This window comes from Platalea leucorodia (genome assembly GCF_965183815.1).
Source record: "Platalea leucorodia genome assembly, chromosome: 3".
Taxonomy (NCBI): Eukaryota; Metazoa; Chordata; class Aves; order Pelecaniformes; family Threskiornithidae; genus Platalea; species Platalea leucorodia.
In genome coordinates, this window is record NC_138825.1 from 117,784,025 (window position 1) to 117,802,832 (window position 18,808).

The 18,808-nt window shown below is 42.7% G+C and overlaps 1 protein-coding gene across 1 annotated transcript in view; it reads right to left on the minus strand.

Annotated features, from left to right (window-relative positions):
- Window positions 1-10,314: 10,314 nt before the first annotated feature.
- Window positions 10,315-18,808, minus strand: part of LDAH (lipid droplet associated hydrolase) — a gene marked incomplete at its 5' end in the record, with an annotated part of 122,002 nt that continues 113,508 nt past the window's right edge. Inside the window, one exon of the mRNA XM_082305435.1 lies at window positions 10,315-11,309. Within this exon, the coding sequence (XP_082161561.1) occupies window positions 11,118-11,309 (192 nt within the window). The 3' untranslated portion in view covers window positions 10,315-11,117. The remainder of the gene's footprint in view (window positions 11,310-18,808) is intronic.

Consider the following 18,808-nt stretch of genomic DNA (forward strand, 5'->3'; position numbering starts at 1 on the left):
AAGGACCCAACCCACTGACCAAGGACCCCACCTGACATCTCAAAGGATGTTTTGCAGCCTTGTACCTCAAGACGTGTAGCCCACATGGCTGCTTTTTCCTTTTACTGGCACCAGTATCCAAGCAGCCCCCTGAATTTACCAGTGGGAGAGGAGCCTGATTTACGTGGTGGTGCGAAGGAGCACACCGGCAGGTTGGCTGATGCACCGAGTTTAAATTTTAGCTGAGCGAACTAGGGTAGGAAGCACTGGGCAGCAGAACGTTTTCATGGAGATTGGTATTGAATAATCTTAAAGCGAAGCTTGATCCATTCCCAGAAATGGCTGAAAACAAAACCCAGCCATTTTTCAGTAGTTTTTCAGTAGGTTTTGCTCTTCATTTTTTCTGTCATCACCACTTATTAGTTCATTTGTACATTTTGTGAGCTCCTTTTTCTGCTTTGGTACTTGTGCTTATGCTTTGGGTTTTCAGGATGGGGAGTGTGGAGACTTGCTGTGGTGTTTGGTGGGCAGGGGGAGAGCGAGGAAGGAAAGGCTGAGTCTCAGCAGCAGGAGGCCGGGGCAGTCTGTGCCCTCGAGCAGGGGACGCTGAAGGGATGGGTCTGGCCGGGTTGAAGCCGGTGGGAGGAGAGGACCAGCTCATGATGGGTCACACGCTCACGTGCTTTTCTGATGGAAGGTGGGAGTGTTTAGGTCTCCCTTTCCCTCCACTTTGCTGCGGCATCAACCTGTGCTGGTGCCACCCAGGTCTCCACCATCAGAGGAATGAGACCCAGAGGCTAGGTCAAGCCCAGCCTGCCTGGGAGCTGCGGCGTTGGCTTTGGTCCCAGTTTTTGGGGAGATGGTCGCATTCCCCACGGTGTTTCATTCATTTCCTTTGTCCTGCCTTGGCGAAGACAGAGGAGGGGAGCAGGAGGGAAAAAACAAGAGGCAAAGTTTAGGGTTGCCTTGCTCCCAAGCTGGTCATCCCAGGGAGCTGTGTGCCAGCTCTGTGCCAGGAACTGCCGAGCACCAAGGGGCTCACAGGAGCTCAGCCGTCAGCAGCAGAGCGTGAAATAACGTCCACAGGCCAGGAAAAGGGATGGTCACACATGGAGGGGCTGGGCTTTAGTCCTCAAAGAGGTGACAAAATTAAGTGGTCGTGTAGGCGGCGATCAGCTGGGGATGGGGCATTTTATAGGGGCAGCTCGTCCCCTCCTTGGCCAGGGAGGGGGGTGATCACTCTGGTTACATTCATCCCACGTGCTGTGAGTAATTAACCTTTAAATAGTGCCGAAAAAGAAGGGCGTGAGTTTCTGAGGTGCTGAACATCCAGTGCTCCCCTGTGCTTCAGTCGAAACCACATTTGTGCAGTGCCTTTGCAAATCAAGCTCTTACAACCTGAGGAGTAGTTAAGGGCTTTGCCACCTGGAGTCACCAGCTCCGCCTTGCGCTGCGGCTCTTCGCTGGAAAAGCTGGTGGAGATGCTGCTCACAAGAACTGAACCCATGTCTGCGCAGGAGAGAGCTGCTCCGCTCTTGGTGCTCCCCACTTTAGATGCAGGCAGGAGCAACATCAGCGCTGCTTGTTGATCCAGTTTGCTAAGTCACTACGTATCCCATCACCGCGTGCACTTTTTCCAAAGTCAAGTCAACGCTATCTGGAGCTCCTTTGACAAAATGAGCCTCTCTGCTGGTCAGTCGTGGTTTTATTTATATGTTCTTTTCTTTAACTAGAAAGGAAAATATCAAAAAATGAAAAAGGACTCATGTTTCCAATAGCCGTATCTCTAGTAGTTATAATTTTTGAAGCAATACTCATATCCCTGTGTGTGCCTCTAAACTATCCATGTATTTGTTCAGCTTTTTCAGGTCTGAGTGTGTGAAATATCTCTAAAGAAGATAGCTCTGTAAGTGATGGTGTAAATGCATTGTTTGTATGTATTCTAAAGTTTAAATAGATTGTACATATGGGATTGTAAATGAACTGTAAACAGCAATCTATATTTTCTTGAATATATTATATAGCAGTATATATTTGTTAAATAAGTATTCTTGTATACTCTTCAATAACCTTTTTAATATTTTGTACAGATAAGTTTATTAAATATTTTATTGATAAATAGATCTCTGCAAGATTTTTTTTTTTTGAAGACTTGTGCCTGTGTCCCGAAACCAGATGGCTCATCTCAGAGCAGCCTTCATAAGTCACCTTTACTTCCTGGGCTACCTAAGAGGTCAAAACCAAAAATGAAAAAGCCATTCATTTTAAACTGCCTTCCTTGGCAACCTCAGGTATTTTCCAAGAAAAAAAAGTTGCAGAACAGTGAGTGTTTGCAATGACTTTTTATCATCAAAATGTACATCCCTTTTCTTCCCTCTGTTTCTGAGTGCAGTTCACCTGCCTTGACGAGTAGCTGCCCAGCTCCAGGCAGCCAAGCAGGATTCTCTCCATTGACTTGAATAGAAAGCTTTAGAGGCTCAGAAACATTGAATTGAGGGGGTGAATATCAGAGCTGGAAGGATATCCGCTGCTCACATCATGCTTGTGATCACACAAAGCTGGCCTGGTGGGTTTGACTTGAGCAGAGGACTCTGACCCTGCCGGTGCCCAGCTCCCTCTGGTCCCCGCAGAGGGAGCCCAGGGCAACAGTCTTCTGGAGGGGTGCGGGAGGAACCCGACCTGGTTAGGCCTGGTGAAAATATCCCCTTAGGAAATGAGGAAGAAATTAGGAATCTCAAAATTTGGGAAATGAAAAAATACCTGGAAAAATGTAGCAGAGAGTTCTTTTCCCCCAAATCAGGTCTGGTGGTTTCATTCCTGTTAGGTATCACTGGGACACATGATACATCGCCTAGTACTTGAGAGATTAGGCTGCTTATTACCACTGCAGCAGATGTTTGGTAAAGATTGCTTTTAATTGAATATTGTTGTTTATTATTCCATTCTTCCCTCTTTCAAAGTCTTTTTTTTTTTTTTTTTTTTTTTTTTTAATAGCTCAAGCACCCTGGGACATGAAATCCTTTTGCATTTCTAGTAGGTGAACTTTAAAAGTTATGGGACACCCAGAAAGCAGGGAATCCGTAAGATTAGCTTAATCCAGCACATTAGATTAATGTCATGCACATTCAGGAACGTGCTGTCAAACAGCTATATGACCTTTTTCTCATCTGCTTTCACTAGGACATTATAGTGGCAAAGCCAGAAGTTTCAGGGAGAGTGAGTTGCTGTAGTGTGTGCTGCTGCAATGCGCAGCACCAAAGTGCCTTGGAGACAGCGAGCAAAGGTAACAGGGTTACGACTGCCTCCGCTACATCCCTACCGCATGCAATACTGTAAACATGCAGGTGTGGAGTAAGGCACATTTGGAAGCATGGAAGAAGTCTTTAAGGCATCAGGTGTGTGTTTCAGTCATAGCAGAGCAATCGTAGTTTTCAAGACTCAGGAGAAACACATGGAGAACTGACAGGAGGGGTTTGCCTGAAGGACTTAAAAATTAATTTTTACAAGACTGGCATTTTCTAGGCTGTCCCTTCGTCTTAAGCACACCCACAAACACATGGCTCAGCTGGAGTGAGGCATAGTGATATCCATGCCCAGTGGCACATGGAGTGACAGACCAAGCCCGAGCCACCTTTTGGGCAGCATCCTGCATCCTCACATGCTCATCTGCGGTCACGGTGGCTGAGGGGGTCTTTCGGCACAAGTTCTCTGGCTAGGCACGCGGAGGGAGACAGGATGGCATCTGCCCCCCTGCCCGCTTTATGTGCAGTTTTACAGGAAAGTATTATCTTAACAAGTTATTTTCAACAAAACATTGAAGAGTGAGAGCAAATGGTTATTCACAGGAATCCCATCATGTCTTCACTGAAATCAATGGGAGTGGTAGGTTTGTGTTCAGTGGAGAGAGGTTTTTAGGCCATAGTACTAAAATAGCACTTCAGACTACTCATGGGATTTACACCATGAACTAGTTAATCCTCATATATATTCTGAAAGCCAAGCATTGTCATGGTCAGTTTATATTTGAGAGAAATCAGAGGCACAACAAAGACAGGTGAGATGCCCAAGGTCACACACTGATACAATGGAAGAAAATGCAGAGCATTGCTAAAAGTCTGACTTGGGCACCTAGTGACTTAACCCTAAAGCAAATGCCTGAGTCCCTTATGTAGTAAAAAGAATTAGTTGGTGCCTGCCAGGACCTCCAGAGGGAGATCTGGTACCCCTACATTTAGATATCTAAGTTAGACCAAGCAGGGAATTTAGACATCTATTTTGGGAGCACTGCTTTATGAAGTGGGGGCAAGTTAGGTGAGCCAGCTCGACTTTGCTTAGAGTGCCAGTTTTCCTCTTCGCACCTAATCCAAAGTCCAGTGAAATGAGTTTTAATGCCTGTATTAACTTCCATAGGTTTTAGACCAGGCTCTAGCATCTGCTTGAGACTTTCCCAAAGTTTATGTCCCATCCCACACGGTTCTCTGTAATGCAGACCAATTCAGAAGATGCTTGGGGAGATCACTGGGACATGTGTTTGCTGTGAGGCTCAGCTGCAGTCCCAAAGCATTCTAGTATGAGAATTTAATCTTATTTTCAAACACTGATATTAGGCAGGCATGTTTTCATTACTATGAAAACTTAAATCCTCATTATCACAAAGTACTATTTCCCTACGAATCCAGCTGCATTGGACTGTCCTATTTTGGTGCAAACCAGTAGAGATATGAGGATAAAAGGAAACTCCTGTCTTGCACGTAATATTTTTGTACTGAAGCTCTGTTCATGTCACATCACCTCTGTTGCCCTAGTCTCAGTCAATCAGTCACTTGGGTCGCTCTAAGCCTGTGTGCAAGCCTATTGACTTTATTGAGGCTGTACTGGGGGGGTAATTGGAGTTACACCCTCCAGCTCTCTCGGGATGCCTAAAATCCTGTTGGGTTTTTTTTTTGTGTGTGTGTGTGAAAATACAGGTTCCTTCCTAATGAACACCGATGAGTAGCAGTACCCCCTGCATGATGAGAGCAGATGATGTTAACACTTCAAAACATGTATATTCTATAAATGGTATTCCTGTTTCTAACAAGTTAGATTGGAACAGCTGGATCCTTATCAAATTTTAAGGATGCCTGTTAGGGAAAAGGCGTAGCTGAGTCCTGACACTGGGAAAGACTGTTTTTCCCAATTCCAAGCCATCTCATCTTCATACACAAGGATTTCTCTTAATCTATGAAGCACAGTGTATTTTAGAGCTTGGGGGTTGTAAGGTGAGTTTGTTGAAGAGGTTCATAAACTGGGAGAGTGGGGGGCACCCCCTGCTGCCTCTTTCATTGTGAATTGCTTCAAATAGGATGGCAAAAAATCTCCTTCGAGCCCCTGACTGGCAAACACTGAGCTGGCAAACACTAGCTTGACCCCTACAAACCGATGGGCCCTGACGCCATCCACCCGAGGGTGTTGAGAGAGCTGGCTGATGTCATTGCGGGGCCACTCTCTGTAATCTTCGAGAAGTCATGGAGATCGGAGGATGTCCCAGAGGATGGGAGGAAGGCAAATGTTACCCCTATCTACAAGAAGCACTCAAGGGAGGATCCGGGTAATTATAGGCCCATCAGTCTTTCTTACTTCAATCCCCGGGAAAGTCATGGAATGGATCCTCCTGGGGGCCATCACGAGTCAAATGAAGCACGTGATTGGGAAAAGCCAACATGGCTTCACCAAGGGCAGATTGTGCCTGACAAATCTGGTGGCCTTCCATGATAAAGTGATCTGCTTGGCTGACACGGGGTGAGCAGTCAACATTGTCTACTTGGACTTCTTCAAGGCCTTTGATACGGTTCCCCACGGCCTCCTCCTGGAGAAATTGATGCATTATGGCCTGGACAAGTGGTCTGTGCAGTGGGTGAGGAATTGGCGGAGAGGCCGCACCTAAAGGGTGGTGGTAAATGGCTCTTTTTCAAACTGGCAACCCGGCACAAGTGGGGTCCCCCAGGGATCAATATTGGGCCCAACGCTATTCAATATCTTCATAAGTGATCTGGATAACGGGATCAAGTGCAGCCTGATGAAGTTCTCAGATGACACCAAATTCAGTGGGGAAGTAGACACTCTGGAAGGGAGAGCCACCCTGCAGGAAGATCTGGATAGGCTGGACGAGTGGGCTAACATGAACCTTATGAAGTTTAACAAGGACAAGTGTAAGGTCTTGCACCTGGGAAAACATAATGCAGGAGTGCAGCTCAGACTGGGATCCACCTGGCTGGGGAGCAGCTCCGTGGAAAGGGACCTGGGGGTCCTGGTGGACAGGAAGCTCAACATGAGTGAACAGTGTGCTGCTGTGGCCAAGAAGGCCAATAGGATGCTGGGTTGCATCAACAAGGACATCACCAGCAGAGATAAAGAAGTCATCACCCTGCTCTACTCAGCGCTTGTCAGGCCACGCCTGGAATACTGTGTACAGTTCTGGTTCCCGTTATACAAAAAAGCTGTGGACAGGCTGGAGAGGGTCCAGAGGGCCACCAAGATGATCAAGGGTTCAAAGGCCACCAAGATGATCAAGGGTCTGGGAAGCCTGCCATATGAGGATAGGCTGAGAGAGCTGGGTTTGTTCAGCCTTGAGAAAGGGAGGCTTAGAGGTGATCTCATCACCAGGTACCAGTACTTAAAGGGGAGCTACAAAGAAGATGGAGACTCCCTGTTTACAAGGAGTCACATGGTGAGGACAAGGGGTAATGGGTACAAGTTACTCCCAGGGAGATTCCAATTGTATACAAGAGGTAAATTTTTCACAATGAGATCAGTCAATCATTGCAATAATCTCCCCAGGGAAGTGGTTGACTCCGCTACGCTGAACAAGTTTAGGACTCAGCTGGACGTGGTGCTGGGCCATCTCGTCTAGATTGTGCTAGAAAGGTTGGACCAGATGATTCTCGAGGTCCCTTCCAACCTGACATTCTATGATTCTATGAGTCAGATACAGAGCAAGTCAGATGTTTTACACAACATTCTGCATTTTATTAGCTGCTGCAAACTACTTGCCACAACACAACTACCTTCCTGCAAGCACGTTCCTGCAATAGGTGGAATGGAAAAACCTAGTCCATTTACTATCAGCTTAAGCACTTGAAAACGGTCTTTAATTAAATCTCGCCCTGCCTGTCCCATCGGAGCATGCGTGTTAGCCTGTTTCGTAACTTCTGCATGATGCTACTGAGAGCAACGATCGCTTCTGGCAGCTGGCTTGTACTGTTACTGCTCTATCTGTTGCTTGTACTCAAACCCCATCAGCTGTTCCAGAAATATATGCTGTTTTAATAGTTCCTGGTCACTCACAAACACTCTCTGGATTCTTATTTTGTAAATGTGCCAGGAAAGAGAACATTTGCCTGCACGTGAAGAGCCTCAGAAACTGATTGTAGTTGGGAGTCTGAGTGTGACCTGTGACACAGAGTAGAACAAGTCTCTTGGGTCTAGGAAGTTTATCCAAACCCAGCAATAGTTTGAGCAACTTTATTAATGGCAACATTGAATATCTTCTTTAAAGTCTTTGCTGGCAATTAGCTAGACCAAAGAAAGGGACAGGGAGTGGATGCACGTATAAACCCATTTTCTGTAAAATAAATACGTAAATGACCTCAAATGCAGAGAAGAGATTATCTGTTGTGGCTCATGTACGCAATCTGTCTCCTGTGAGTCAAGAAACTGGTGTTTAGCTTGGAGTCCAACTAAATTCTTCACCATAAACACTGGGCAAGCACTCATCAAGCTTCCTGAAGGGACAAACCTCACTCATCCACACACTCTATAGCTCATCCAAAGCAGCAAACACGGAGCTGGAGGCAGCAAGGGGAAACACCGATTGATTATTTTGGAGTGGCTCTGGATAAAAATGCTTAAGTGAGTCAGGTGCCTACCACCCACTGATTTTCTCTGCACTTAGCAGATGTCTACATCGCATCCGAAATTTGGGGTTTGGCACGTGTTTTTGCAAATTTTGTACACATGAAGTAATGAAGAAGGTGAACTAAGACGAAACAAGTTATCAAAATAAAGAATCAAGTTACATTTTACCATAAATGTCTTTATTTTTGTTATTGGAGTTGTGTACTTTTTCATAAAAGGTATTGATCTAGCAAAACACTTGAACATGAGTCAAAGTCATTGAAGCTAGCAGGATTACTCGCGTGGTGAGAATTAAGCACAAATGTGAATGACAGAGATCAGGTGCTACTGCATACAGTCAATTCATTTGCGATCGGTTTCCCAAGAATTCTAAAATAGTCTAAAATAGGCAAGACCACACTGTGATTTCATGGTAAATTGGCACAGTTGGACCATAAGCACTTTTGACACTCTTTGCCTGGGGTCACGGTGAACACCATGGGCTTCAGAGGAGCTGGATTCTCATTGTGTGAGATCTGCTCCTCTTAGGAAATACAGCTGTGGAAACTAGACCCGTGCTTTTTTGCAATGAATAAGAGTAGCAGATTTTCAGATCTTAGCCTTACAGTAACAACTTCTAGGAGGAAGGTAGCAATTGAATCAATATGGTTTTGATAATCTTAGAGAAAATTCATTTAAGAAAATTGTAAGGCATTATCCTGCAGTAGATCTGGTCATCACTGACCAGATCTAATCTCACTTTAGGTCTTAATGCAGTCATTAGGATTTATTATAATGGATTAACATTTGTATAAAAGGCATACACAAGTACAAGTATTGCTAAATTAATTCCTCATACAAAGTATACGAATAATGCACTGTAAACAACTGCTTCTCATAGGTGCTTCAGTTTCCAGGCTTTAATAGTTGCTTGTCATCTTTGGTTAATGCAAGATTTTTTCTGTCCTCAGGAGATCCACTACAACAGCTGAGCTTTTACAAACTGAGTCCTTGCTCGATTACCTGATTCCATATACTTTGAAGTACAAATGTTTTGTTCAACCAGATCAACGTGCAAACCAAAACAACCGAGTGAACTGTATTTGTTATGTTGCTAACATACAAACATGTGCATATGTGTATATATATATACGTGTACATATACATATATCCACGTATGTGAACATACACCCCCTCACTCTGCCCCAGGGATCACCTAGGCCAACAGATGCGTTCAGCATCTGCCGTAAGGCCATCCAACAGGAATGCATGCCAACATCTGGGTGCTGTTTAAACACACACAGACACATACAACTACGGATTTCTAAAGCGATCACAAGAATTGTTTTGATCATGACTGAATACGGCCCTGTAGAAAGAAGGAAAGCCCCATGACTCTCCAATAAACAGAATCAGTTGCACGGGCACAGTCCCTTCACTTTGAACGTATCTGGTTCCTCCCCATGCTGCTGCAACTGTGGTCTCAACATTTCTGCCTCAAGCATCAGTATCTGCTTCATTACACGGCAGTGTAATCTGAAAATCCACTGGCTAGTCTCAAAAGCTAAACAAGTTTCTGATGCAAAGAAGGTCACTTAAATCCACTGTCTGTCTGCAGGTTTGAAAACTGTTCCAAAATATCCAGAAACTGAATTCTATTACAAATTGCTCTAAATATTAGTGAAAGATTCAAGGTGGGGTTTAGAGAGAAGTGGAAGGTGTGTATGTAATTGTGTAAGAAAAGTAAGGAATTAATTGGTCCTTCTGCATCACAGAGAATGTTCTCCAGTACCATTCTCACTAGTACCACATTAAAACTGTTAATAAATCATGTAAGTTAGCCAATGCATCATCTAAATTCATCTGTTTGCAAGGGCAGGACTTCCCCTGACTATATTCTGTGGTGTTTTGTTTATTTATAAATGTCTCTATGAACTCCACAGGGAGACTGTTTCACAGGTTCATGGCTAGAAAGCTTCTCCTGATTACACTTGGCTCTGTTCCCCTTACTCATAGTATTTTCATTTCTAGCTATTGCCTGTAACTTCTGTTATCACAACTGGTAGGATGTTTTTTTCTAGGTTTTTTTTTATCTGTAAAGGAGAGGGATGAACAAATGTGAGGAACAGTGCACTTGTCAGCAATGTGCTCTAGCAAGGATCTGGTTCTCAATATAACAATTCATGCCGTTTCATGGGTGCAACCGTTGCAGAGCACTAGCCATTTTCTCATGGTGGACTTAACTAATTTGTGGCTTGGCAGAAAATTTCATACTTCAGTCCTTAGAGCAAAGAACTGAAATTTAGGCATGCATCAAAACTGGTTTAACTCTTCAAAGTTGCTGAGCAAGCACTGTTCTCATGGACTTCATGAGGAGAGCTAGGCCACCTATGAGCAGTTATATATGGATTCTGCAATCCATTTTAACCTTTTAATTTTGGCACTTTTGACCAGCGTCCCTTACCTTCTCTACAGTCAATCAAAAAATGAAACACTTGGCCATGTTCCAGACAAGAGCTCCATATGTATTCCTTCGCTGAGCAGCCACAGTTACCTTATGGTGTTTTTAATAACCTGTGGAGTCCTGGCAGCACCCTAAACCCCTTGAGACTTGGAGAAACTGGACACCTCATCTACACATCTCCCTTGTATTCATCCTGAACTCAGCCCGACCTCTGACTGACCATCAACCCCATCTGACCTGGAGGAGACAACGTTAGGGTTGTCCTGGGGCCTTGGGCTGTTCTAGCTGTCATGCACCACGGTTACATGGACAGACGAGACATGTGGAGAGGGCCAGGTCTTTCACAGCATACCAGGATCCATTGCCGGGATCCATCCACAGGGGGATTTTTATCCATACGGAGTAGCCTGGTATTTCTTTGTAAAGCAGGCCAGCTGGGCTGCCCCAAACCCATCCCTGACAGTTCTCCAGCAGGTGAGTGAGGTGGTAGTAACTCAGGTACACTTGTAGCCAGTGCATCTAGTATCAGTGTTGTCTAGAGTGCTGGCAGACAACAAATATCCCACCGTTTGCCAAGTCCTGCAGAGTCCTGAAGACGCAGGATGAAGGTACATCACCACTGAATCAATAAAACTATACTTTGGACCAGCCAGTCTCTCTTTAACTTTCTCTAAAACATCTCAATAGAAAACAAGCTATAATCTATAATAAACAGAAAAAATAGGACAGACTCTCTCACAAAAAATTACACGTTCACAAAATAATTACATCATTTTCTTGTTGATCACTGAATCCGTGTTTATAATTTGGTCAGATCATCCTGTAACCAGTCTGTAATCATTGCAGCCATCTCCTTGCTGGCATCTAGCACAAAGGCGTGGCGGAGCCCTTTCTCACAAAGTCGAATGTCCCCATCTGGAAAATCCATTTTGATCTCATCGTAGTACTGCTGTGGACACCAGCTGTCTCCAGTTCCATAGTAAAAAATCAGCTAGAAATCAAAGCATATCAAATCATTAATTTGAAAAGTTGCTGATGAAGCAACCAATATGCAAACAAAGAGCACTGAATTATTTGGAAATAAGTGATGCTTCATGACCCAAGATATACTTTGAGGAATAGCAAATTGGTAGTTCTTGGTTGTTTCCAAGTCTGCAATTACGATGAAGTCAATTAAATGCTTTGTGACTCAGTTTCCTAATCCAAAACTGTGCAACACAATACAGGCTTAACTCTGAAAACAGACATCTACTGATGAAAGTCTGTCTGTCTTAAGAAATTTGTTATTATGGATCAAAACATCTAGTTGTCCATGGAGTCCACCCCTAACCAGGCAAGCTGCTGTGTTTTCCCTAGCTATTAGCTGTTTTCTATGTTAGTGTTCCAGCTCTTTAATCAAATGGCAAAATGACCAGTAAACTTGATGCTATGTCCCAGCTGAAAGCGCTAACCATTGTGGCTTTCTTCTGGATATAAATGAAGAGAAAGTAGGAGGTCACATCACATTTGTGAGTAGCTCAGTCTTATAGGCATCTGCTAGGTGTGATCTCAAACCAGCTGCCTGGTTGGGGCCTGAGGTGGAGGAGCACCTATTTTTCTTAACCTCAGTGTTAGATGTAAACTAGAGATGATTCACTCAGCCATGTTAGAATAACAGCAATTATGGTCATTCTCTGAAGCAAAACTTTTTTTGCTTGGAGAATTTTATAATCGTAGAATCTTAGAATCATAGAATAGTTGGAAGGGACCTTTAAAGGTCATCTAGTCCAACCCCCCCGCAACTGGCAGGGACACCTTCAACTAGATCACGTTGCTCAGAGTCCTATCCAACCTGACCTCGAATGTTTCCAGGGATGGGGCATCTACCACCTCTCTGGGCAATCTGTTGCAGTGTTTCACCACCCCCATCGTAAAAAATGTCTTCCTTATATCCAGTCTAAATCTACCCTCTTTTAGTTTAAAACCATTACCCCTTGTCCTATTGCAAGAGGCCCTGGTAAAAAGTCTCTCTCCATCTTCCTTATAAGCCCTCTTTAAGGTTTGAAAGGCCACAATAAGGTCTCCCCGAAGCCTTCTCTTCTCCAGGCTGGAAAACCCCAACTCTCTAGCTTATCTTTGTGAAGTGCTGCCCGTGTAGAGCACAGGCACCTCCCGCAGATCAATGAGCAATTTTCTTTTGGGTTGTAATGTGGAACTAAAATTCTACCAAAGTCCATTTTGTTTTGATCTTGCCCTAATAACCTTGTTCAATGACATACATGAAGCAGGTGCTACAGGGCCCACCTAAACACAAAAGTCATAAATTCCAGGCAAATATCATATTCGATGAAGTGTCTTTTTTCTCTGTTAGAAACACTGAATGTCACTCTTTCCCAAGTCATCATTTCCCCCCATTTTCATCTTAACTTTGCATGCTTATAGCTATGTTTTTCAATTTCTATAAAGTATTTGAAGGGAGAGTGGTTGTCTGGGAGAGAGTAAAAACCTATGGATTTAAAACTATACAGGAACAAGATTAATGATGAGGACTCTCTATACTAAAATGTTTGAATGCAGGTACCAGAAGGATGTTGATTGCTCAACATATCACACACACAGCTTGGCCCAATTCCATTACTTTCATTTGTTTCGTATTTCATTTCTGTACTTCAGTGAATAATTGAGCAATGCTAACATAAATTAGGAGACAAGAAGTTTTACTTTCATCACAAAAATCTTCATTTCCATCATTTTTGTAGCCATGTGGAATATAAATAAATGCACCCACTGGGGCAGAGGTGGGCTAAGAGCCCAGACTGCATTTCACAAAATGTTACAAGCTTTTGTCTCACTCGCTTTTCTGTTGTTGAAGCTTACCCAAATCTTGGACATTACTGACTATTGGCTATATCCAAAATAGAATATCTCAGTTGCACAGACACCAACCCAAGTTATACTTCTATGTATATGTAAAACACGGAACATAAACCATCTCACGTTAACAAACATTATCGGTTTCCTTTGTCACTCACTAATTGCCGGAAACAAGGTATGTCGTTTGCTTTAGGAGAAAATTTCTTTTGATCTTGCCTTCGATTCATAAATCACAGGACATCACACTAGCAAAAATTCTTCAAAAAAGCCAACATAAAATGGCCAGCTGCACTCAGGCCTTTTGAAAGCCAAACATCTGACCGAATTATGTTTAACCCTGGGCTCCGTTACCAACAGATACAAAAATAAAGATTATGAAACTGAGAAAAAAAGAAATGGAGCAACTCCAGTTTAATGGATTAGTCCTTGAAATTATTATGTATTTTGATAGGCTAGTTGTAGAGTCTCATGACATGATCATTTAGAAAAAGATGAAAAGTCATTTACACTTACAAAGGTGGATAAAATACTTGGCTTAGTCTGCATGAACTGTGAAATGGGCTGTTCTCCAGGTAGGGTTGTAAACTTGAGAACTCACAGATTTGGAAATGCCTAAACAAAAGATTTATGTGCATTCTTAGCTTGCCTCTGGTATATTTGCATTACAGTTTAATCTTTCATTGCCTGATCCAAAGGATCCTTGACTCATTCAATCCACTGACAGGATGACGTTCAGCTGATGAGCTGCTATTTGATAGTATTTTTCATTTTAAAATCTGTGTGTGGTCTGAGGATTTATTTACTGCATATTTCATGGTTTACAGACAGAATTAATTTTCTTATGTGCATTCCTCTCACATGCACCACTACAGGATTTGCATGCTCACATTTATTAATTTAGTTTTGCAACACCTTAGTGGCCATTTTTATCTTCATTTTGCAGATGGGGAGCACACAAATTAATGTCAAACCACATACATTAATTTGAAAGTACGTAGTGTAGTCTGAAACACCTAGAGCTGGTTTTCCAGTGTGTGCAGCGTTCCACAGTATTGGCTATGCTCAAAGGATAGCACTCCTGGACTTCATTTGCAGGTGCTCCAAAACACTGTCTATCTGTCTGTAAAACAGATTTCAAGGTCTTAAATGAGATACTCAGAAAAGTGAGGACAAACTGTGACCATATATGACAAATATTAATGACTTCACCAACAGTCCATTCTTGGATGTGAAGTTTAGGTGCCTTTGCCATGAAGCTATCCATTTTTACTTCATACAGTTCCCTGTTTCTTTCAACAGACATTTTACCGCTTTTGCTACAAATGAGGTAGGAGTTCTGCATCCTGCTGTCTCCTTCATTACACAGCTCTTCTGGTTAATGAAAGAGGAAAAAGTGATGTTTTAATGAAAGACCACCTCTTAATGCATACATGAAAGGTGTCTGAATCAAGATGGGTGCTCCCTAACTTTGAAATGCCTGGTAATGCAATATCAACTGGTTTCAGCAGAGTTTGTGTATACAGTCTGCTAGACTTCAAGGAGGTAAACCAAAACCCAGGTGTTTTACACGTGGCACCTACATGTATTGGCAACAGTGTTAGCGCCTCTAGATCTGCTGCTTTAGGCCCCTGTCCGTTAAGGTAATGGTTCAATTGAAAGAAGTAGCACTGTCAGCTTCTGGCCAGAGGAACATGGGACACCTTCATGCTGGGTGTCACACTGGGGGTGTCCAGCACAGAAATTAGTGATTTAGTTTGGATCTATTGTGTGTTTTTGAAGCAAATGTCATGTTTGTTCAGATTTACTATGCTCTGGTTAACATCATGGAGTAGTCTTGGAGTGTATGAACTCCTTTCAACTGAAACTAAGGCAAAGATGCTCTTCAGGACCACACTTAGTGAGCTCCAGTCACTAATGGACTTTCAGTCCATGGGGCCATACAACTGTTGGCTAAAGTAATAACCCTCTGAGATGTCGACATTGGGAACACCAGGTCCTCACCACTTGCTAGTTATTTCTACAAATTGTCTTCTGTTTTGCTGCTCCTGTTTTTAAGGCAAACATAGCCAAAGGCGCCTGCTAGGAACAGAAACAGTAAGAGTTTGGAAATTTAGGTTCCATTCCAAGCAGAAAAGGGCAGAATATTTACCAACTACTGGCCTTGCTGTCCAGTCCTTTGTCCAGTCTTTCCAAGTATGACTTCTCTTGTCTTGTCCCTTTCTGGTCTCAGGACTGCTCTACATGCCTTTGGCTCATTGTTTCAGCTCTATTCTTACCTAGTCATTTCCAGTTTCCACTATTTCTGCTTCTTACTCTAGTCCCACATTCTTGCCCTGCCAAATCCGAATTTTAGTCTTCTGTTTTCTGCATCCCATTCTGAGTCTCAGTTCCAACCCAAGTTGCTTCTTCCCCCAGAAATTCTCCACTTTTTTGTCAGTCTAGAACCTCTATTCCCAGCCCTACTCCTCAGATATCTCTCAAACTATCAGTTGCTCCTAGTGTCAGGGTTGGGTTCAGTTCAGCATAAAAACATCTAAATACAGGTACCTGTATTGTGGTTTTCACATGTGTACCAGGCATCCAAATTCCCACCACACAGTCAGGAAAGATATACTAAATAAAGCCACTGGTGCTTAGAAAGCTATTCAGCTGAAACAGCTGGTGCCTACTGTAAGGTGGGTGAAGCTGCACTTGAGGCACCACTAAGAACTCAGTCGCCTAAGTGTAGACACCTACTGCCATTTGAGATGCTCTAGATATCTGAGGCATCTGCATGAGACTGGCAGGTATGACAGATTTTACAGGAGACCCACAACTTTCTGGCAAAACAGATGGAGGCCAGATGGGGATATTCCACAGTGCCCAAAATTAAACCAGACGTCCATGTTTGAGGGCCAAATTCCACCCTGATTTCTTAAATAGATTTCTGTTGACTCTAATAGGGTCATCTAGACTTCTAATTCCTCCTACTGAACCTGTAGGTTCCTACAAGTAAACTCATAAAGCATGATTCAGGTGCCCATACATAAATATCTGGTAGTGCTAGGTTAACGGTTGGACTCAATGATCTTAAGGGTCTTCTCCAACCTAAATGATCTCATGCAACTTAAGACTGATGTGCTAGCATATACTGTTTGGTCTCCAGTGCTGCTACAGGCAGCTCGTGTGTCTCATATGCCAGTCTTGCTTGAGTAGCTCAAATCCATCACCTCACATAGCACCAGAAGCCTACCTTCTGGCCAAACAAACGGACCCTTTGGTTCTTCCTGCCTCCTCCTCCTCCTCTCTGTTTACCCCTCACTCACTAGTTCCCTCTGTATTAGCTCAGCACATATCTCCTCTGCACTTGAATGAATAGCTTCCTTCTCCAAGCCAAGAATTTTTATCATAAGAAAACATGCATTTTCCTCTGAGCCTTATTTGTAGACATTGTAGAACCCTTCGGACTGAAATAAAAAAATAGTCAAGGTAGGATAGACACTTGTGTCATATATGTAATTAAAGTTTGGGTACATTATAACCAACTAACTAAGAACAGTTTTATAACATGAAGACTTGGGGAACTTTATTTGATGCTATAGTTATTTTGTCTGCTTATTTCGTGTGCAGATGTTGGTGTGTGCATTCTGTGTGTCTATGTGCATATGCCTGCAAATCTAAAACTTTAACATCCCTGTTTCTTAATTAGAAACTGCCAACAGAATTCAAATTGTTTTCAAAATACTTCCCTATTAATGGATTATGCAATAAAATCTAAAAGCAGGATTGCAATTAAGGTGTAGATTTTCAGTGATCCAGATGGTGGTACAAGGCCTATGAAACCTGACAGATACTTGACTCTCATTTGTGGTGTTGAGGGTCTCCCTTTGAATGACAAAATGTCTGTGCTCTTTGCCTCTGCCACGCGGAGCCACAAAATATACGGATGTTAGGATGTTACCTGTTTTCCTAATATATTAAGACAGATTCATTTTAGACATATTTAAACAAAAGTTTCCAGAATCCAATCTTCATTTTAACATCAGGAGCTTTGCTATTGCAGCATGCAGGCAGGAATAATTAACAAACCGTGCGTAACCAGAGGCACACGGGATCTTCATTAATGGTAGGAAATACCGGCGTACCCTATATGGTTTGCATGGGTCTGTAAAGTACATATTTTCCTGTGGACTGTGCGTGGCTGTAAAGACATCCTGAGTCAGCACAACCACTGTACCAGCAATGGAAAACTGCTGCCAACCTAAGCATTCAAAAATGGTGATTCAAGCCCCCAAAATAATGAGACTAGCTTAAAAATAAACAGATTTACAAAACAATAAATAGAAAGTTCTTTCTATTTTTCTTCTGGGCTTAAACTTTTCAATATTGGCATTTTTAAACTTTTCAGCCATGAGGGCGAGAGGATTATTTTTTATTCTTTTGCAATATTGAATGCTGAGACTTCCAGGTATTCCCGACTCAGAAGGGAAATGGCAGCTACCGCTGGACATGACAAAGACTTTATATGATTCCTGATGCAATACCCTGCTTGTTATAAGTGACTAAAATTTGTCCTTTGTCAGGATCTGACGATGAGGGCAGAGTAAAGGGGATGTGTGTTATCTTAGCCGGCCATTTCAATACTGTGTTTGAAATAGTCAAGCAATTTCTAAGTTTCAAATAGTTCTAAAATAACAGCAACGTCCTCGTAAGCTGTTTTACCATTAAGCATTACCAGTGCTCAGAAGTATTTTCAGCCTTAGCTTCTGTAAAATAAAGCACAAGGCAGAATAGGGCTCTGTCAGCCTAGTACCCTGTAATATGGTATGTGTACTCAGACACTGCACAACGATGGCAGCTGCTAAGTAAACATCAGAAGAATCTGAGATTCATATCAACAGGATGTTTACATTTTAAAGAGTTTCTAAGAAAATAATAAAGATTTCCTGCAGTTGGCTCCATTGGCACTTGTTTTAGTATGTATGACAGTTCACAGAAGTATAAATTACAGAGATATTTCTTTTATGCTTCTTCTGTGGCTGTCATAGGTCAACACGGAAAAACAAATCCAAAAAGTTAAAAAATATTAATTGAGTTTCCTCTATCTCTCTGGAATTTGGTACATGTTATAACAACTTTAGGATCTTATTACATCAGCAGGCACCACTCCAGCTGATGGCAAAGAGCGAAGGACTGATCTCTGTGGATATAAACTAGCAGCACATGTGCAATGGCAAGCAAGACTGTACCAGTGTCCTTGCTGAAATCCTTGTCTCTGAGACATTAACTTTTTATCAGTATTACTCCCACACACATTCACTGGATGAGACAGCAGTTTCTCTCTGGGTGACATCTCTCAACAGTAAGCAGTGAATAGTTTCATTTGCTTTTGGATGAAAACTAGTTTAAAAGGCATTAGCCCAGAATTAATTTTAGTTTCAATCAAGGTTTATAGAAAATGACTTAGCATCTCTGGAATTATGAAAGCATCTCCACCTTATCCTGCCAAAAGAATAGTATAAACAACATGGGAACAGGCTGGTTTGGAACATACTTTTTTTTTTGGACTTGCTTCAGTTGCACTTTGGCTTTACTAATCACTTTCTGGGAAGAATTCAAAGAGGTGGTGTTGCCCTAGGAAGCCCTAAATGCTTTGGG